The 22,302-nt window shown below is 45.3% G+C and overlaps 1 protein-coding gene across 1 annotated transcript; it reads right to left on the bottom strand.

The window, feature by feature from the left end:
* Positions 1–727: 727 nt before the first annotated feature.
* Positions 728–20,867, bottom strand: LOC147584008 (uncharacterized; the record flags this gene model as incomplete). Its single annotated transcript, XM_086715754.1, has 5 exons — positions 728–838; positions 2,547–2,657; positions 3,060–3,190; positions 4,019–4,231; positions 20,615–20,867. Coding segments are annotated over 5 exons (819 nt in total), but the record flags the coding sequence as incomplete, so codon positions are not given.
* Positions 20,868–22,302: the final 1,435 nt, after the last annotated feature.

Here is a 22,302-nt window from a genome sequence, read left to right as displayed (position 1 = left end):
CTCCTGTGCCTCTGCTCCGTCTTCCCTCTGTACCTGTCTGTGTCCTAATCTCCCCTTCTTGCGGGAACAACAGTCACGTTGAATGAGGGCCCGCCCATACGGCTTCATTTGACTTTAATCATCTCTTCAAAGGCCCCAACCCCAAATGCGGTCACATTCTGAGGTCCTGGGAGTTAGGATTTTAACACATGAGAGGAGGGAACACAATTTAGATCATAACAGGCCAGACACTTTTTTTTTTTTTTAAAGGAAACGTTCTAAAGCTATTTGGAGTCTGGTCATTAACATCCTCTGAGTATTTGACCTCCCCATCCCCCCAACCCACCAGAGCAACTTCCTGGTCTCTAAACCTGCAACCATGAGAATTTCGCTTCTAAAACTATACCTGCTTCCCCAGAAAGAGGCATCCTTCTCCAGGGCCACCAAAGATGTGATCAGGGAGGAGCAGGACACGGAAAAGGAAGCCTCCCACCAGGAGCACAAAGGGAGTCATGGAGAAAGAGGACAGACAGGCCCTTCAAAGTTGTACAACAAGGCTGTCCGAGACCTCACCCTCCTGCAGGACAGAGCTGCTGTCGCTCGGCAGGTGGTTCAGGCCACCCACCAGTGACCGCCTGTGCCACCCCAACTCACCCCGTTCCTGAACATGAGTTCAGGAAAAAGAAGAGACGGGATGGGACCAGCACGGCCCCATTTCCTGTAGCTTCCGTGGCTTTTCCGCAATTCCTTACTGAGGGGAAGGTCGGTCAAATGCTTGGGGTTCTGCGTGGTGGGCGTTGGGCTGAATATGAGCCCCAGAGATGCCCACTCCCAATCTCTGTTCTTTCTGCTCCTCTGCCTGGTGAAAGGGACTTTGCAGATGTGACTAAGTTTAAAAAATTTGAAATGGGGAGGTTATCCTGGAATATCTGAGTGGCTTCAACGTAATCACAGGATCCTTCCGAGGGAAGCCGGGGGTGGTGGTGGTGGTCAGAGGCAAAGATGCTGTGACGATAGAAGCAGAACCCAGAGAGGAGAGAAGACGCGGTCCGGCTGACTGCGAAGGCCGAAGAAGAAGCCCCAAGCTAAGAAATGTGGGTGGCCTTTAGAAGGCAAAGAACAGATTCTGCCTCCAAAGAAACACGGCCCTCCCAGCACGTCGACTGGGGCCTGGCGAGACGGGTTTGGCGCCTCCGACCTCCAAACTGCGAGATCATGGATTTCTACTGTTGGAAATCACCAAGTCTGGGGTCATTTGCGATGGCCTCCGTGGGAAACAAATGTAGCATGTGGCAGATATGAAAGTGTGTCCGGAGCATTAGCCCAAGAAACGTCACATTATTTAATTTCTGAAGTGTGTATCGTATTAGAAATATAAAATCTCATCTCATATTTAAATTAGAACTAACTGGCAAGAAGAGGGATGACGAAGAACTGTGTACTGTTGCCATCGCTGATCCCTCCCTTGTTCTGGACTAAGTGATCCTGAGAATTTACCCAGGATCCCCCAGCTTCAGTCTGGGATGCGAATGGCTGTGCTCTCACTGTCTAAACCCGTCGTCCACGCTAACAATTCCGGGGTCAGCACATTCTTTTTTTGTTGTTTTTTTTTTTTTTTTTCAGTAAAGAGCCACATAGTAAATATTCTAGACCTCGCCATCTCTGTCTGTTCTCTGCTCTTGCAGCGTGAAATCTGTCGTAGGTAATGTGCAAACAAGAGGACGGGCTACGTGCCAACAACACTCAGTTTACAAAAACAGGCTGGGGCCACATATGGCCAGCCAGCCCCCATAGGCCACCCAGAGGCAGGCAAACTGCCCCTCGCAACGTCCACTCCCTGCGACGAATTTGGTGACTGGGACCTTTTATGCAGCCTCAAAGGGCACAGGTCTTAGGGGTGAGTCCTCAAGCCACCACAGACTCCCTTTGTAGGTGACCCCCAGATGGGGTGCTCCCTGGGGTCCAGGTCTCCCAGCAGAACTCGCTCCTACCTCCCCTGCCCAGCCCCAGAGACGCCCGTGCCTTGTGGGTAGGTCCCGTCTCCTCATGCCCCCCCTTCCTTACCCCTCTACTTCTGCACGAATCCAACTCTTTCCCTCCAGGAGTCCCTTTGCCATTTGATAAAAGGAAATAAACTTCTTTTCCTCTCATAACTGGAGAAGAAGAATTAATGTCCTCCATCAGGTTATCCTGTCCTTCCACGTTACTCAGCCTGTTGGAAATATGGTTAGACTTGGGTCGATCGCTTAGTAAGCTGTAGGTAGTTTTCGTTCTATACGAAGGTTCGGTCATCATCAGCCAATCCTTTTGTTGCCTTAATAAGTCACAAGCTACAGCACCCCACAGACGACAATGCAGATAAACATCTAACTCCTGAGCCATATAATTGAAAACTACAGCCTGATTCTCATGGCTGGAGCTGGGAGGCCTCATGACCAGCTTTCCTTACATGACGGCCCATTAGCCGGGTCCATGGCTGTTGGGGTGCCCCACTCATGCCGTCCTTGACCTTTCCCTGCTCTTCCACTCTCCTCTGCAGGTTGTCGTCTGGTTCTAGGAATCCCCACAGTCGCTGGTCCGGCCAGGATCGCTGTTGTGGATGTGAACAAAGCCAGGCTGAATAGGCTTATACAGAGGAGACAAAGGGACTGTCCTGGGTTGGAGCCACCTGCCTTTCCCTAGCATCAAAACAAAACAAAAATAAGCTCTTTAGAGCCTAGTAAATATACATCCACTCTTTGGCTTGCTCGTCCACGCTAAGCTGACGGCTAATTTTTAGCATTTGGACAAATGTTTCCAGTCGCTGCGTATGGGGTTTCATTATACTAAAGAAAACGTTTAATGGGTTCGTCTTGAACAAAATGGCGCACTTAAGGGCAATTTTAAGAAGATTTTTATTCAACAAAGCTTTTTATTTGAAAGTAATAAATGTATGGCTTCAAAAGAAAATTGTTAGTAAAGGTTGTACAAGTGGCAAAGTACTCTATTTCCTTTCCACTTTGTTCTCTTGGTATTCAACCTTCACTCACCCACCTACACTTATTGAAGAAGAGTCTTTGCCTAATGACACAGTAGCTTACCTTCCCTGGCAAGACTGAGGAATCAACAGGAGGGAAACAAAGGCATCTGGAAATCACAGGCAGGCTTATCATCAAATCATATTTCTTGAGCATCCAGAAGGGGGAAAGCACTGTGCCAAGGAACGTATGAGCTGAGTGAATGGAAAAACAGCAGAGACCCACAGGGGAGGCAGATTAATCTGTTGACCAAGAAAACAAGCTAACAACTTCCGCTTCTACAAATTTTAAAAAGAAAGAGCACGGAGGTCTATGGTGGTAGCACAAAATGATTTTCCTCATATTCTGTCTAAGAATCTGCTTCAATTAACTTATCTGGAGAAGTTGAAGACTCGAGGGTTCGAAAGTAGGAATGATGGACTGTTATTCTTTTCCAGTTCTTTTCCATCATTACGCAATTTTCCTTTCTTAAAATTTTTTTTTTCAACGTTTATTTATTTTTGGGACAGAGAGAGACAGAGCATGAACGGGGGAGAGGCAGAGAGAGAGGGAGACACAGAATCGGAAACAGGCTCCAGGCTCCGAGCCATCAGCCCAGAGCCCGACGCGGGGCTCGAACTCACGGACCGCGAGATCGTGACCTGGCTGAAGTCGGACGCTTAACCGACTGCGCCACCCAGGCGCCCCTACACAATTTTCCTTTCAATGAACTCACAACAGGACAGTCATGACAGAGCCATGCTGACATTGTTGATGAACTTTTGTCAGTTACTCAAATTAAGGAGAAAGGTAAGTATTGACTGTCCCATCGAAAACACCAGAAATAAAGATCACACTCATTTTTGTTAATTTGAGAAATAAATTTGGGATTTCTCCTCACCTAGTAATTCAGGAATTGCACTCTGCTGAACACACTGATACCCTCTAGTTAATGCGTGTTGCCCCAACAATAACTGGACAGAAAACTGGAGTTGGAAAGGCAGGCAGTGGATAACAGGATTCATTCCTCGTAAGGCACTTACCTAATTCCCTACATAAAGTCAGACACCACCCGCAGATCCTTTGTTTTTCTTCATCAAGTAGGAGCTGTGGGCAGTAGGGTAACTTGCTTCCATCACTTGGGAACTGGCCAGATTTCTGGATGCTACTGCTCAGGTGAGAGAGAGAAACTGCCAGGCTATTCCGGCGTGCCGAAGCAGCGGGGCGTCCGGGGGAGTCTGCCAGGCACTCCTCACCTTCTCAAGAGCCACCTGTCATCACAGAGAATGTTTATTCTTTTTTTTTTTTTGCCACACACAACTAAAAAAAATTAATCTGTCCTTTGTTGCGGTGCAAATGCCCGTAAGATTCCAATGCTCCGTGAGAAAAATTAAGAACTGAGAGACTGGTACTTAATAAATCAGAAGCCCGCTTTAAAATAAAGCTTAGTTCCATGGATTTGGCCAAGAAGGGAGAAGATGGGCGGGGGAGAAGAGGCAAATCGAAAATGAGAGGAAGAGGAAGAGAAAGCTCAAAGGGGATGAGTGAGGGGGTAAAAAGAGGGAGAACAGAAAAAAGCACGTCTCAGTCCATTCAGGCTGCCGTAACAAAACACCATGCCCTGGGCGGCTCTAACAACAGACCTTTACGTCTCACAGGTCCGGAGGCTGGAAGTCCAAGGTCAAGGTGTTGGCAGATTCGGTGTCTGGTAAAGGCCCAATTCCTGATTCACAGATGGTTGTCTTCTTGCTGTGTCCTCGCATGGCAGATGGGACAAGGGACCTCTCTGAGGTCTCTCTTATAAGGACCTAACCCCTTTCACGAGGGCTCCACTCTCCTGACCTAAATCACATCCAGGAAGACCCTACCTCCAACCATCATCGTACTGGGGTGAGGTTTCAACACATGAGTTCTGGAAGGACACGTTCAGTCTGGAGACAGGTACAGAATGATGGGAGAAAGGAGAAGAGACTCGATGTAGAGAAGCCGGCCGCTGCGAGAGGGCAGAGGGTTGTGAGTAGAGGAGAGTGAGCATAAGACCAGACATAGAGGCTAGTGGGAGCTGTACTTGAGGTGCCCCTGCTCCCGACCACCATCCTTGGGGTACGTTGTTGTCATTAACAACTGCCACACTGACTTTTTTTTTTTTAATTTTTTTTTTAATGTTTATTTTTGAGAGAGACAGAGACAGAATGCAAGTGGGTTAGGGGCAGAGAGAGGGAGACACAGAATCCAAAGGGGGCTCCAGGCTCTGAGCTGTCAGCACAAAGCCCGATGCGGGGCTCGAACTGATGAGCTGTGAGATCGTGACCCGAGCCGAAGTCGGACACTCAACCGACGACTAAGCCACCCAGGTGTCCCTGCCACACTGACTTTCATAGAGAGTTATTCACCCTGCAGATATGCGTGGGAAGACTATTCTTTGCCCAGTGGTTCTCAAGGTGCCGGGGGAAATCAGTGAGGCTCACGGTCTTGTGCAGTGAGAGGCTGGAGATGCTGCTTTGATCACGGGGAAACACGGGTTCATTTTACCAGAAAATTCTGGAGTTCATATACACATATATATATATTTTTGGTATATATATGTGTGTGTGTGTGTGTATATATATATGTTTATTTACTTATTTTTCAGAAAGAGAAACAGAGAGCACGGGGGTTGAGGGGCAAAGAGAGGGAGAGAGAGAATCACAAGCAGACTCAACTCTGTCAGTGCAGAGCCCAATGCAGGAGTCAGTCTCACGAAACTTGAGATCATGACCTGAGCCAAAATCAAAAGCAGGACTCCTAACCAGGTGTGCCCCAATAATACTTTTTAAAAATATAAACTCCAGAGGGGCGCCTGGGTGGCTCAGTCAGTTAAGAGTCTGGCTTTTGATTTGGGTTCAGGTCATGATCTCAAGGTTCATGAGCTCGAGCCCCAAGTCAGGTTCCGTGCTAACAGAACAGAGTCTGCTTGGGTTTCTCTTTCTCCTTGTCTCTCTGCCCCTCGCCCACTCTCTCTCTCTCAAATAAATAAACTTAAAAAAAAAAACCCAAAAACAAAGAAAGATTATTTAACCATAGGTTTCTTTGGCTTTCACGTCCATTAAGAAGATTGATTGAGGGTTTAAAGCTGTCGTTTGGAACATTAGAGAAGTCTAACTTTTTGGTATAGATGAAAAGTTTTCATTTATATTCGAAAGCAGGCCGGGTGGGTCTGTGATCTGATTAGTGGTTTGCAGGGAGCGGGGGATGGGGAATAGGACCACATCATTTCAGGAACCTAAAGGTTACATTTGGGAAGATGCTTGTTTCATTGTCTTGTTCCTTTTCCCTCTGAAAGGAAATCCAGATGTCTTAGCCCAGTTGAGTGTCAGAAGGCAGAATTCGTGGCACTCTTTGGCGGGGAATTAGGACAACCTTCGGGTTAAATAAAGGAGTGAAACTCAGTTCTTACTCTCGCAACTGCTCTTATCAAAAAATCTCAAGCTTCTCCATGCTGTGGGAGATGCCACCTCATGACTCCACGTCCTCGTGACGAATGGGGTGGCCAGTGGTGCAGCCGGAAAGGGAGCCACAGAACAGTCCATTAATGCAGGTCGTTTCTTTAGCTCTAACTCTGTGCATGGGACAGAATGCTCTGGGCTGTCCCCCCGGGGCCAAGGTAGCAGTTCCATGGCGAATGGGATGGTGTCATCCCAGAGACCACCTCAGTGGAGCATGTGGTAGAACTCGGGTGGTGCGTGGGATTTCCAAAGGAAAAATCCCTCCGATTTCCTATCCTTATGCTCCAGAAGTTAATCTCATAAAACAAACAACAACAGCAACAACAACAACAACAACAGAACACCGTTTGAGAAGATTTGGCCTCAGACATTCATTTTCCCTGGGAAATGAGATTTCTTGGAACTGTTAGACACGTCCAAGTTTAGTTAGTAAAATTCTGGAACTAAACAGAGGTGACAGTTGGCAGACCGTGATGAATTTCTTTTATGCCACTGAACTGTGTATTTAAAAAGGGTCAAAATGGTCAATTCTGTACTATCTTTATTTTAGTACCGTAAAAAATTTTACTTGGTCAATTTTATTCTGAAACCTGTTGTAGCAATAATTAGGCACCAATATAATAATATCTTGGTTTTAAATCAATGGGAGGAATGAAACAAAAATTTCACCGAATTTGAAACAGTTTGCTAACAGGTCTGTATTGTAGTATGATTTGATTAAAAAAAAAAAAAAACGACAACGAACTCACAATGGAAGCTAATTCCTGAGCAGGGCCATAGCCTCTGAGTCTTTCTGATGCAAGAATATTGAAATGGGGATGAAAACAAAGAGGCAAAGACTACCGAGAAAAATCCAGGGCTGATCATTACAACAGGAACTACAGGCAAGTATCCGGGCTCCCACGAGATAAATCGCACCGTTTGGCACGTAATCGCTTTGTTTAGGAAACAGTACGTTCAGGGCGCATGGTACCTGGTAGAGAAAACATCCTTTTAATCTTACCAGAAACGACTCTGCGCCTGGAGTTTGGGGCCCGCACCCCCCCCCCCCCCCTTTCATTAGAGGCTCGGCCTCACAGTCTGAAAGGGCCCGGTTTGAGGAGACGCCAAGCTATTTACAGTCATTTCTCTCCCTTCGCAAGCTGAGCGGGGTGAGCGTTGAGCAGCAGCTCGATCAGATCCCCAGGCAAAATGAGGGTTTCTAGAAAACGCAAACACTTACGTTTATGGTAAAATAATTCACCCGATAAAATTAACAGCTTATATTGAGACACCATCTGCAGGATAAAATTCATTTTTCTTTTGTTTTCTTTTAAACTTTATGGGTCTGCAGAGGCCGCGCAGACGCTCGGGGGAGTCCCCGTGTAAGGAAGAGGTTGACTGTTACCTAATGAGCAAAGCCTCCTACATGTTCCCCAATTTGGCTGGCGGTGGGGTGGGGAGAATCCCGCAATTGACTCAAGGATACTACATTTATCGGGACCTTAACACCTCACAACCTCCTTACACAACGAAATGCAAAGTCAGCCTTTTCTAAGGTTTAACCTAAGGTGGCTCTGCCATTAAAGAAATAATTTCTTTCTGTCTCCCAGAAGAGGAAAACTATTTACAGATTACCAAGTCGCCTACTTAATGGCCGTTGACTGTTCTTATCTTTAAGCTGAGATATACACAAAACCCCTCACATCTCCACCAAGAGATCATTTCCCACCATTGTGATTAGGTCATTTCTTCTCTAGGTGTTCTTTGAGGAACTCCATTGGACAAACAGAAGAAAATGGAACTAAGTTATGGTTGATCACCCCAGAAGCCCCTTGGAACTTGCAGAGTTCATTCAAATACTGTTATCTGGCTGCGCTATTATCCAGGGTGAGAACAGTCACCCGTTGAGGACCAGGGTTGATTCGGCTGACCTGGCTGACTGGGTGTGCGTCCTCTCCCTCGTTACTTGGGTACTCCCTTCTCAAACTATCCCTGGGGAAAAATAGATGTGATTGTTGTCAGTCTCTTACGTTCCCCTATTCCCTCCATCTGCCCCCTTGTCACAGTTTGCACCATGCTTATACAGCGCCCCTCCTGTGAAGGACAGAACGTCCTTGAGGAGACCCGCGTGACTCGCCTTTGCCAATGAAATGTAAGTGTTCTGGATGGAAGCTTTAAAAGCCAGCACCTGGTCCCTTTTTTCCTCATCTGTGATGATGGAAGCAGGGAACGCATGGAATCCCTGAGGAATTCAAACGAGCAGAGCCTACAGTGGGCAGTATGGACAAGGAATAACCTTCGTCAGTTAGCCACTGAGAGTTTTCAGGCTGTTTCTACAACATTACCCAATCCATCCTGTCTTTTGCCTCACCAGTCACAACTGGAAATATTGATGAGTTGTGTTGGTCTCTTTGGATTCCCATGGAAGAATAATGACCATCAGCAACTTGCAAGTTACACTGGTATCAAGGGCAGAGAGAGAGAGGGAGACAAAATCCCAAGCAGGCTCTGTGTTGTCAGTGCAGAGCCTGACAAGGGACTTGAACTCACGAACGGTGAGCTCATGACCACAGCTAAAATCAGGAGTCAGATGCTTAACCGACTGAGCCACCCAGCTTTCCTGGTGGCAACACCTGGTTGTGATTTGACTGAACGAGGGACTGAGACATCTGACATCAGTTCAGATGGCAATCTACCACAGAGCAGCAGTGCAGATAGGGTTTAGTCGATTTCTTGTTTGATGAGACAATAGACAAGTTGCAAAACGAAGTCTTACGTGGGGTAGCAGCTAGAATGGCTGCGAGAAATTTTAGGGCAGGGTTGCTATTCTAGACCTCATGGAAATTTAATGTGGGAATGTAATAGTCAGGAATCTCCAGAGAAACGGAGCCAATAGTTGATAAAGACAATACGGATACGGACGGAGATTTTTTTGTACGGAATTTGCTCATGTGATTATGGAGGCTCAGCGGTCCTGCGGTCTGCAAGCTGGTGACTTGGGAAAGCTGGTGGTGTGGCTCCAGTCTGAGTCTGAGGGCCAGAGAAACTTCTAGGGTGCTAATGATGGAAGTCCCAGTCTGAGGGCAGAAGATTGTGTCCCAGCTCCAAACATCAGGCGGAGAGAGAGAATTGTCTCTTCATTTGCCTTGTTATTCTGCTCAGTCCCTCAGTGGATTGGATGATGCCCACTCATTTCCCAAATCAAATGCTAATCTAAGGCAGAAACATCCTCATAGACACACCCAGAAATCATGTTGAACCAGGGGTGCTTGGGTGGCTCAGTTTGCTGGGTATCTGACTCTTGATTTCGGCTCAGGTCACGATCTCACAGTTCATGGGATCGAACCCCATGTCTGGCTCTGTGCTGAGTGTAGAGCTTGCTTGGGATTCTTTCTCTCTTTCTTCCCCCCGCCCCCTGCCCCGCCCTACTCTCTATCTCTCTACCTCCCTCCCTCCCTCTCTCTCGCGCGCGCGCGCTCAAAATAAATAAATATTAAAAATAATAATATCTGGGTGCCCCGTAACCAGCCAAATTGACATATAACAACCATCACAGGACATGAGGGCTATTTCCCAAGTCTAGTATTAATGAAATTGGGTGGGGATATGTGCACATATGTTTTCACACATACTACAGTTGGGGGGCTAAACTTTTTATTGAGGCACAACACACACCCAGAAATGCACTCAAATCATGAGGATAGAGATCAGCGAATTTTCCCAAAGTGAACACACCATGTAAGCAATACTCAGAAGAAACACAGTAGTACCAGCACAGAGAGGGTCTCTCAGGTCTCTTTTCTTTACTCAAGAGTAGTTACTTTCCGGGGTGCCTGGGTGGCGCAGTCGGTTAAGCGTCCGACTTCACCAGGTCACGATCTCGCGGTCCGTGAGTTCGAGCCCCGCGTCGGGCTCTGGGCTGATGGCTCAGAGCCTGGAGCCTGTTTCCGTTTCTGTCTCCCTCTCTCTCTGCCCCTCCCCCGTTCATGCTCTGTCTCTCTCTGTCCCAAAAATAAACATTGAAAAAAAAATTAAAAAAAAAGAAAAAGAGTAGTTACTTTTCCTGAATTTCTTTTCTTTTAAGTTCATTTATTTATTTTTGAGAGACAGCATGAGCAAGGGAGGGGCCGAGAGAGAGGGGGAGACAGAGAATCCCAAGCAGGCTCCTCACTGTCAGTGCAGAGCCCAACGAGGGGCTCGAACTCACTAACTGTGAGATCGTGACCTGAGCCGAGATCAAGACACTTAACTGACTGAGTCACCCAGGCGCCCCACTTGCCTAACTTTTAAAGAAGATTACCTCTACCTGCTGTGTCTGCTTCTTTTTCTCCATGTTGTGTTTGAGACGTTCATGTGGGCGTAATGGTTCATCACATAGCCTCCTAGCATTGCGTGTGCACACATAATACTGCAATTTATGTATCCGTTCCTCTGGAGAATGACACACAGTTGGGTAGTTTCCACGCGGGGCAGTTGCAAACACAGCTGCTGTGGACACTTTTGTACATGTCTACCGATGAACGTACAAGTTCAATCCTACGGTGTGCGCAGCCTTGCCGTGGAGTGGCTGGATCACAGGGTATATGGTACGTCCAGACACTTTCCAAAGTAGTTACGCTTCCACCAGCGGTATTTACAAGGCCCTCACTTGTTCCATATCCTTTCTAGCCCTTGGGATTTTTGTCCTCATGAATTTGAGGTTTGAGATCACGAATCACGATTTGGGTGATGCCTTATTGTGATTTTCACGCACATTTCCCTGTTGTCTCTTGTGTGTCTTGTCATATGTTTACTTGTCGTTGGGAGTAACCTTGTAAAGTGCCTGTTCAGGTCTCTTGCCCATTCGCCCTTTGGGTTGCCTGTCTGCTTTCTTGATGATTTGGAGAAATTCTTTACGTATTGTGGATACAAGTCTTTTTTTTTTTTTTTTTTTTGATGTGTGTTCTGTAAATGTTCTGTCATTCCATAGATGGGTTTCCCTTGCAATCTGTTAATGGTGTCTTGATATACAAAGCTCTTCATTTTTTTTTTTTTTTTTAACATTTATTTATTTTTGGGACAGAGAGAGACAGGGCATGAACGGGGGAGGGGCAGAGAGAGAGGGAGACACAGAATTGGAAACAGGCTCCAGGCTCTGAGCCATCAGCCGAGAGCCTGACGTGGGGCTCGAACTCACGGACCGTGAGATCGTGATCTGGCTGAAGTCGGACGCTTAACCGACTGCGCCACCCAGGCGCCCCACAAAGCTCTTCATTTTAATGTAGTGCTGATTTATCATTTTTTCTTTATGATTAGCATATCGTACGTATTAAAAATCTAAGCCTCCTCCACAGTCATGAATACGTTTTCCTGTAGTATCTTTGGAAAGATTTATTATTTTATTATTTGCATTTGTTATCTTGTACTCCATCTGTAATTGATTTTTGTGTGTAGTGTGAGTGACATCAGGCTAGAGAATCATTTTTCCCCTATGGATATCCAGTTGGCCCAGTGCCAGCAATCAAAAAGGTTATCTTTTTCTCCTGCATAGCAGTGTCACTTTTGGGCACATACCAGGTGACTGCAGAAGTGTGGGTCTCATGTCTAGACTATATTCTGATGCACTGATTTATTCATCTAACCATGCACCGGGTTAACCGTCATAAATTAAAGTCATGATACATATTGCATTTTTTAAGTCTATTTATATATTTTGAGAGACAGAGAGAGACAGAGAGAGAGCAGAGGAGGAGCAGAGAGAGAATGGGAGAGAGAGAGAATCCCAAGCTGTCAGCGGACTCGATCCCATGGACCGTGAGATCATGATCCGAGCTGAAACCAAGAGTCGGACACTCAACCGACTGAGTCACCCAGGCACCCTGAAGCATACTGCATTTTAAAATTATTTTCTTAACACAAATTCACAGGAAAAGATGCCATGGTTCAAATGGCATGGATCCTATTTTGGGAGCTCTTAGCAAATACGTTCAAGTGCTTTCAAAAGATTACACATCCCCTGATGATGTATATAATTATTATTTTACTTGTCTGCCTCAATTTTGTCCACTTTTAGTGCTAATGTTAAAAGAAAATTGCACCAAATGCACCCTCCAGCAATGATATTGACAGCCACCATTTAGGCCACTATGTGCCAAGGCGTGAAGTTAGTGATTCTTTCAACAGATCTGCACGCTGAACTTTATGTTCCCCTTTTTCCATGTTAGGGAACCGAGGTCTGGACAGTTCCCTGACTCAGTCACAGCTGCCCAGGGGGTAAGCCTCAGAGAGGCATCATCTGTCTCCCTCCAGGGCACTTTTCTCCACTGTACTATTGTATTAAATTGCAATTCTTGAATTCTTTTTTTTAATGTTTATTTATTCATTTACTTCGAGAGAGAGCACAAGCGGGGGAGGGGTGGAGAGAGACAGGGAGAGAGAGAGACTCCCAGGCAGGCTCTGAACTGTCAGCCCAGAGCTTGGCGTGGGGCTCGATCCCACTAACCGTGAGATCATCACCTGAGCTGAAATCAAGAGTCGGACGCTTTACCGACAGAGCCACCCAGGCGCCCCCACAGCTCTTTAATTCTTAAATGCCTTCTCTAGATGTTCCATTGCCTCCTGTTCTTCTCTGATCCCTGTACCTTTCTCAGGAGGAGGGACAATCCGCGAGGCTCCTTACAAACTAGGGGAGCCTTATTTTATCCCCCACCCACCTCCAGCCAGGAAAGAATAATGATAATGACCCCTTTTCTCATGGACACGCATTCCACAGGGGCTAGTGGCCTAAGAGCACGAGTTCAGCACACATTCAGAAAATGTGCTGGTGATTAAACAGGCATCTGTCACGTGGAGGTGAAGAGAAAGACATCTGGGGAGCCAATTTGCAGGGGAAATTGAGAACATGTAGAGAGGCAGCTATTCGAGGAGCACAGGAGTCGCAAAAGCTTCTAGAAGAAGTGAACTCAAGGTCGGTTGACCCCGGAGGGAATTCTCAACAGGCCGCGTTCACAGGGGGAGGGCCAGCGAGCCACCTTGGGGGTTGGGGCTTATTCCCCACCCCGGAAACAGGCTCGAAAGGAGCCCGAGGACCGGTTCTTCCTCTAACAGGCATATTCCTCTCTCACACACACGCACCCACAAACCTCTCCCTGTCGCTCTCCTACCCACTGACATTTGAGATCTTTGCCAATATTCTAAAAGGAATTTTGGCACAAGGAGGCTCCGGCTCCTTCCGCAGCCTCTGACATATGTGCCTTGTTCTGAGCTGAGCTGTGCGAAGGCAGAGAATGGAAGTGGGTAGAAGATCAGCAGAGGCGTGTGCCCTCTTTCCAGCTGCTTGATTATACAATTGCCACGAATTTGTGTATTTTCCCCAGCGAAACTATTTCCACGTTTAGAAGAAGAGTATGATGCGTAGCTGAAGAACATGGAAAACATGGTTTCTGGATCTGGGAAGAACAATACAGGGAAATCCACTCCTGTTCTTGGAGCGGATGTCAAGGGGCTTTTCTACGGGATGATGTAGCTTTCCGAAGCACGTTCGTTAACTCTTAAATCCTTGGGCTCCGCCAGCATGTCAAGGAGGGGAAAGGAAGCAACTCAGGGGCTCCGGTTGTCAGCCGGACAGCTCAGCCTCCAGCTTCCTTAGAGCTGACGTTGACATTTGTGAGTGAACTAGGACAAAGCTGCAGGGTGCTCGGAGGGCACAAAGTCAGGGGCCCTTCTGAGTCCTGCGGGCAGTCCTGAAGGGACCGAGACTGCAGGGATCCTTGACCCGGGTTTCTCAAGGTGGCAGAACTAAGCCACAGGCCCATCTGTAGTTTCTTCTCCCTCTTTTATAGAGTCCTGTGTCCTCAGCACCAGCCACGGTTGCCTTAACATTTTCTTTAAACATCCATGAGATAAGGATGTTACTCCAAATACGCAGAAAGAAAAAGCAAAGAAACAGACAAAGTCTGGGCTCAGTCTGGGCTTGATGAGGTTTGTGCTGATGATAGATCTGGGGCTTTTATTGTGCTACATGTGTGTTTTACAGAAATTGGAAGGAGGGAGTCGACGTTGTTCAGGTAAGAGCATAAAGTCGTGCCACCTGCTTAGAAGGCGCCTCCTGCTTCTGCTGAGACAACTTCTGAACACGAAGAAAATACCCATTTGGAGGATTTGTTATGTTCAAGCCTTGCTGCATTCTTGCCCATTAAGTCCTTAATCCTCACAACCCTGGAAGACGGACATTATTTCCATTTTACAGATGAGGAAACTGAGGCTCACAGAGATTTTTTTTCCCCCTTTTTCTTTCTTTCCTTTTGCTGACAATCACACAAATGGTAAAAGGTGAGGGTAAGACTTACTCTAGGTCTGTCTGGCTCTCAGGTCGATGTACAGTGAGGTTGATTCTGGTCTCAAATATGATAGTTCTCAGGACTTAGACTCCCAGGAGCCCTGTGCACAGTCGATGGTCTGTTTCACAAGCAACTGTAGGTTCTCTGCAGGTTAGTTATCATGCCGGCCTTCCATACGTTCCCATTTTTTACAGAACTTTTAAAATATTTTAAAGGATTGGTTTTCCAATCAAGGAAATATAGAAAGTCTTAACATTTCAGGAGAACCGAAATGTTCTTAGCAGGCCGGTTTATTTTGACATGACTAGTCTTATCTTCAATCTTTATGACAACAGGGCCATTGACAATCCCACCATACGCTTAACTGGGCAGGCGATCCGTTCCACATGAGAAGAAAGAGCTCATGCTTGCTCTGTGCCAGCAGGGGAAAGTCCCAGGTGCTTCTCCTCCACATCTCCACCCAGGTTTGAGATTTGGAATCGAACTTCCCAGAGCTCTGGTCGAACTCTCTCGGTCTTGTCTAACTCCACAGAAAGTGTCCATAGAACTCTGCCTCCCCAGGCTTTGGCGGCCAATGCGTGAAAACGGGTTTCTTAAAATTCGAGTGGACCTGTATCCAGACAATTCCTTGAAGTCCTGAAGCTGCTGAGACTGTACTTCAGATGTCCGGGCCGAGGAAGGCATGCCAAGAAAGAACATTCCAGATGCACCTGATTGTGTGATGTACAGGAATTACCGACAGAAGAAACGTTGGGATGGACAGCTTTCAGAATGCAAAGATCTCAAGGGCTTTCGTAGTGAATTCCCCAATACTCATCATCTGTGAAGAGTAGATATCAAAAAGAGGTAGCCCAGCTTTGTAGAAAATGGATACAAAACCAAAGACTTTAAGTAAGTAGCCTGTGGCCACACAAATCAATGCTGGAAGCTGAGAATAGAAACCAGTCTTCTGACCTCTAGTCTGAGACTATCCATCATCCCTGTCTCCCCGGGGCTAAAATACACACTTCCCTTTAAAAACAAATGGAACCAGCATGACCCGGGGAAATGGAGTCCTGTAGTTGGAATTGTCCTAGCAAAAAGATTTAAGATTCAAAATATAAACTTTTATTTTGTGTGTAAATGGGGTGTGGGGGGCACTGGAGAAATAAAGGTAACCCCCCCTTCAAATAAATAAAGTTAAATTTTCTTCCATGACATGATTCTTACTGGTACTACAAAAGGCTTTAGCGATTTGAGTTTTAGAACTTCCAGATGGGTAAATATAATTTTCTCTCCTAGATTTTTTTGCTATTTCTTTTTACAAAATAAATTTCAATAATGGGAAGTATCTCCACATAGCTTAGTGAGAATCTTATTTTCATTCCATGGTTATCTTTATAGGAGTCAAGTTTCTTTTATAAGCTTGATGATTCAATATATAATTAGTGCATTTTATAGGATTTCAAAGAATTTCTAGCCAAGATGTGACTCTATATATCATCATAATGAATAGGCAAATGTTCTTCATTTATTTTGTTTCTAAGGTTATATAATATGATTGCTTTAAAAAAGAACAGTGTTCTCCAAAAGCAGGTCCTAGTAAAAGTGGTTTACATGGAAAGGCGATATAATGACATGCAGCAGGAAATTCCTAGATGCCTCTCAGCATCCACTTCCCCATGTCTCTACTAATAAGAACCCCAACATTTTCGTCACTTTGCCACCAAGCCAAGTGACTGGCCAAGTCCATCAACACTAAACGTGGCCGTGCATTTTGGCCAAGGAAATGTAAGTCGAATGTTTGTGCAATTTCCGGGAAGTATCTCTAAATGGAGGAAGGTGATCTTCCTCCCTGGACTGTGGCTGTGATGGCTGGAGCTGTGGCATTCAGCAGGATGCTGAGGTTATGGGACATGCTCTACGGATAGCAGAGATGTGGGCCAGACAAATCCTGGGTCTTAGAGATTTGGGAGAACAGTCCCAGGTGTGCCCTTACTGCCCATCTCTGACTGCTTTTATAGGTGAGACGAGTAACATTTCTATCTCATGTAAACCACTGCCAGTTTGATCTCCCGGTACAGGCAGTGGGACCTAATCTTAGTGGAAGCAACATCTAAAATGGTAGTGTCATTATTGATTGGATCATTCCCTTAAAATCTAAACTTCCAGGCCTAAGAAGGAAATCATCTCTCTAGTCTTTTGCACCCCGTATTCCTCTCCATCCACATGACAAACAGCGCCTGGAGTCCATGTGACATTCACCCAAGCCTCCCCGTGGTCATTTATTCAGGGACTGGGTAAGAGGAGTTTTCAGCCCTCTCTGCAGAAAGCAAACGGCCTTTGAGGACGAAGACATGCTCCTAATAAACTAGCTGTCCAAGAAGTGTGAGCACAGTCAGCTACTTCATCAAGGTGCAATCTCCAGCCTGTGAAGCAATCTTGTCCTTTGTCCCCCGGCACCTTGGTACAATTAATTTATGACCCTTGCTGAGCTCGAGTAGAGAGCAACCACAGAATGACGGGCCATCTAATGCAGCGGGTGACATCCTGTGAGTCCTGATGCACTTCTTGTGTGCTCAGCATGGTCCCTGAGGCCCAGCCCACATCCCCAAACAGAGCCGGAGGGGGCCCAGGGCTGGTTAATTAGTTCCGTTAACTGGTTATGGTCCCTTTAGCCTTTAGGAACCGACCGCCTTAAGGAAATCATTATTTTTCTCAGATAACAAGCTACAAACGGACCTGAATTTTCTGAGCAACTTTACCAGGGAGACTGCCTCATGCTGTCTGAAAGCAGAAGGGAAAAGTGAGGCCCAGCTGTGACCCGACCTCTGGATAGAGGTGGAGGTGACCGTCCCCAAGTGGAAATTATTATTCACCTTTCTGGGTGCTCGCTGAGCGAAGCCCTCACACCAGCAGCTCACAGCACTGGCACAGACGAGCCGCGAAAATCCTGATCCGCTGCAAATCACAGGGTGATTTTTATTGTCAACACAACTCATCTTTAATAGGAGACCATCTAGAAGCAAGCAACCCTTCAGGTGTTTTTTTTTAGTACAATAAAAGTGAGCAGCAAATGGGCATATTTTTTGAAATTTGAAAACTTCTCTTATTTCAAAAATAAGTCTTTGAAGGCAAAACATATTTTATCACCAATACTATTTAAATATATGACCTCGGCAGGCCTAAGTGTGCGTTAAAGACAATGCTCGCGGTGTTAACCATTTAAGTGGGGAAGCGTGCACTGACAGTGAAGCTATGTGAAAATACGAATATCGGGGCGCCGGGGTGGCTCAGTCCAACTTCGGCTCCGGTCATGATCTCGCGGTCCAGGAGTTTGAGCCCCGCGTTGGGCTCTGAGCTGACAGCTCGGAGCCTGGAGCCTGTTTCGGATTCTGTGTCTCCCTCTCTCTCTGCCCCTCCCCTGTTCATGCTCCATCTCTCCCTGTCTCAAAAATAAATAAATGTTTAAAAAAAATTTTTTAAATACAAACATTAACCTTATTTCTGCATTTGAGCCTTATTAATGTAAAACCATAAGCTTAAAACCTTAGGCTTTAATAACTTCTATGTAAATACTAAGGGAATGTTGCTCCAATTCAATGATCAAGCTGCCTGATGTTTACATCAGAGTGATTATTACTAATCATTCGGATGCATCACCTTGTTTTACGTGATTTAGCAAGTGGAATGCAGGATGTCTTTGCAAGAGTTTGTTCCCCAAATAAGGAGCCCAATTATTCGTTGTAGGTACATCGACGGACTTTGGAAACGTCCACGCGCTGTGTCGTAATAGCAGTGCGCTGCAAGAAAAAGAATCTGGATTCTGTAGAAGGCAGTGTTATAAAATGGAAAACTGCCCACCAGGAGGGAAGATTTCTGAACCAGTAAGTTTCGAAGAAGAGGACAAAGGGTCAGTCACCAGTTCAGGTTGAAGAGTCGGTGGTACAAACACACAACCAGCAGAAAGAAGAGGGGCAGGAGAAACCTTGGAGGGAACCTGGCATTGAAAGGGGCTTGGAATCGAGAGAAAAAGAAGGTCTGGAGTGTCCGAGAAAAGAGGAAACGTGATACCTAAGTATACAAAATATATTTTGGTCAAACACATCTGATAAGCATTATTTGGGTATACTTTGATTGTTGTTAAAGCTTATATTCTTTTGCCTTGTGCTCTCATCGGGCTGTCCTGCTTTTATAAGAGCACCCACTTTAATAAATACATGTTTTATTTTCTTAATAGAGGGAATTGTGAGCTCCTTCAGAGATGAGCCAGGGAAATCAAACTGGCAGTTTGTTCATTCAATGATTCAACAAAATTAATTGAGCAATATGTATTTTTATATCTGTGTGTTTGACTTCTGAGTGATTTTCCTGAATACGCAATTGTTTTTGTATCACCTTGAGTAACTGACACGGTATTTTGCTGCTTTATAAAGATTTGTGAAATGTAGCCAATTTTGTAGGGAAAAGCACAAGTTCATATATAACCTCCTCTGACTTGAGAAATGACTACCTGTTGGCATAGGCAGCTCAGATCATGGCTACCCAGAGTGCAGACCGTGGGCACCTGGTTGGCTCAGTCCGTAAGCCTGCAACTCTTGATCTCAGGGTTGTGAGTTCGAGACCCATGTTGGGTGTAGAAATGACAAAAAATAGATCAGTGAGCTTAAAAAAGTAAACCCAAAATGCAGACCACATTTTTATTGCTGCAAAACTCACCTGCCTGGGTTTCAAGCCAGGCATTGTTATCTGTTAGTTGTGTGACTTCAGGAAACTCATTTAACCTTTCTGAACCTCAGTTTCTTCACCTACAAACAGGGGGTAATTATAGATATGTACAATATGGTAAAGATGAGACATTGGGACAGTTCAGAATGACAAGTTCTACCTGGTAGGTGTGTTTGGGTGCAAAGCCTGATGTTTGGGACTCCCAAAAGGACAGAGGAGGTGAAGACGATTTCCTTGCCTTGAGGCAGCTCATGATCAGTGCGGCAACAAGAACAGGTACAAAAATGAAAAGCCAAGGTGCCTCTGAGTGTGCACTATGGCTGCAAAGTTGCAGGGAAAGTGTGAGAGGTGTTTTAGCGACAGCTTTCTGGAGAACAGAGCATTCTAGGCTGGGTTTTAAAGTAACAGATTTAAATTCACAATGTGAGTTGAATACATCTACAATCCTAGAATCCAAGATTCTCCAAAACCCACTCTGTTCATAACTCATGTGGCTAACAACAACAACACCAAAATGACCTAATGAACTTTTTAGCGAACACTTGACATGAACTGACGTGAGGCTACTTACAATCTCTATTATCCCACATTGTGACTATTTCTAGACTTTTCTTCAGAAATATTAATGTGTTTGGTCACAGGGTGCTGCCCTAGACCCCACTGGTGGCATAGACCAGTTAGTTCTTGCTATGCAATGAGAGCCCCCTAAACTGATGGCAACAACCACCATTCACGATCTCTCTCTCACCATGAGACAAAGGGTTGATGGATTCACTTGGGTGGTTCTTTTGCCCCGCCTGGTGCACCTGGTGAGTTGTGGCCGTCTGGAGGCTCCCCTGGGCTGGGACTTCTGAGATGACTCACTCACATGGCTGGCAGCCAAGCCTGAGCTGGGCCTCTCACTGAGATGAATCAGGTCTCCACCACAACCTTCTCCATGTGACTCCTTCGGGCTCCTTCAACATGATAGTGGGATTTTGAGAGGCTGAACTCCAGAAGATTGAAGGAAAGCTGAAACTTCCCTAGGGAACAGGCTCAGAGTCTACAGTGCCACTCACAATGTCTTCTAGTGGCCCAAACCAGTCACCTACCAGCCCAGACTGGAGGACGAGGGAAACCGACTCTATCTCTCAATGGGAGAAATGGCAAAGGGTCTTGGCCATTGTTAACCCATCACAGGATATTACATATTCCACGGAACAGGTACCATCTTCCCTTTGTAACATAAGCTGCATCTCCAGCCCCAGAAGTTTTGAGTAAGAGCTAGAGGATCCGTATGTCACCCCACTGGGTGCTTTTAGTCCCATGTGCACGTGGAAATACACCAGCACCATGGCCGGTACCTTCAACTGTTTCTCCTGAAAGAATGATGAACGCGTGAATGTTTCTCTTGACACTTGTTTATGTTAATATCCAAATGTCTTAATATAAATTTAAGTAATTACAAGGCTATAGTTTTTTTTCTAATTTTTTAAAAATGTTTTTATTTATTTTTGAGACAGAGAGAGACAGAGCATGAACGGGGGAGGGGCAGAGAGAGAGGGAGACACAGAATCCGAAGCAGCTCCAGGCTCCGAGCTGTCAGCACAGAGCCCGGGAGCGGGGCTCGAACCCACGAACTGTGAGATCATGACCTGAGCCGAAGTCAGATGCTCAACCGACTGAGCCACCCAGGTGCCCCATCAAGGCTATAGTTTCAAACGTCCTGTAAATATTGGAAATTAAAAGCAAAACCTTAATATTTTCTCTTTTAAATATATCCAGTGCAATCCAAATTCCAAAATGATTTAATATCCACCATCAGCTATTTTTAAACTACATGAACAAACTCTTCTCTTACAGAAGTTTCATATCATTTCTTTTGCTCATTAAATTTGCATTTCCATTATACTTCTCTACAATATAAATATGGGCATGTATTTAAACTTAATTTTCTAAAATATCATGTGATATTTTAAATACCCTACTCTGCAGTTTGAATAATTACTTCTGGATTTAGTTATCATTACAATAATTACCATTGCATAAAGGAACAAAAATGAAAATGTCTCACAAATTTTGATAATTATAAGAAAGAACATAACATTTTATGGAAAAATGGATCTTTAGTGAGATGGGTAATTTTTTCTTCTTTTTCTTTTTCTTTTTCTTCCATTTTTTCTTTTTGTTTATATGTCTCTGGAGGAAAAAAATCACTTATGGCTCAAAAAAAAAAAAAAAGATTCAGTCTCAATTCTGTTCCTATTTTTCTGTTTTATAAGTCCAAATGCTTAGAGAATTCATCCACACAAATAGACGGAAATGGAAGAAAACTGTTGTAACGATGTCACTCCATTCTTTGAATTCTTCAAAGCTACCCTCCAGAAATCATACTATAATCTATCATCAAAAATTACTTTTAATGTTTTATCAGCTGACAACTTAATTAAGTTCTTCTGCAATTTGGCTGAAAACAACAACAACAAAAAAGGTGGAAATCAATTTGACTTATTACCAAGTCATTAGTATGGACGTCTTGCTCCATTTCTCAAAGTGTCCCTCTCTGAGACAGGCACCATGGGAAGATCAAGGAATGATGACAGGAGGCCTTTGTTCAGTAACACAGCTTTTCCTTCCCTCAATGGCTGACGAACCAGATCTTTTGGGGGAGTGGAAGTCACAAGGAGTTGGGAGGAGGGGGGTAAGGAGCGTGCTCTCTGAGTCTATGAGTCTCTGCCCCACACCAGGAAAATCAGCTTAATATTTACACTTTATTAAGTAGAGCACTTCCAGGAGAATAGCTCCCTGGTTGACCAACAAGCCCAGGGTGTTTGGAGGAAAAGGAAAACCAGGTCA

Source organism: Puma concolor, chromosome A1, assembly GCF_028749965.1.
Source record: "Puma concolor isolate L17-30 chromosome A1, mPumCon1.1.hap2, whole genome shotgun sequence".
NCBI lineage: Eukaryota > Metazoa > Chordata > Mammalia > Carnivora > Felidae > Puma > Puma concolor.
The sequence above is the reverse complement of the archived record's forward strand: the minus strand, read 5'-3'. Positions and strand labels throughout refer to the sequence as shown.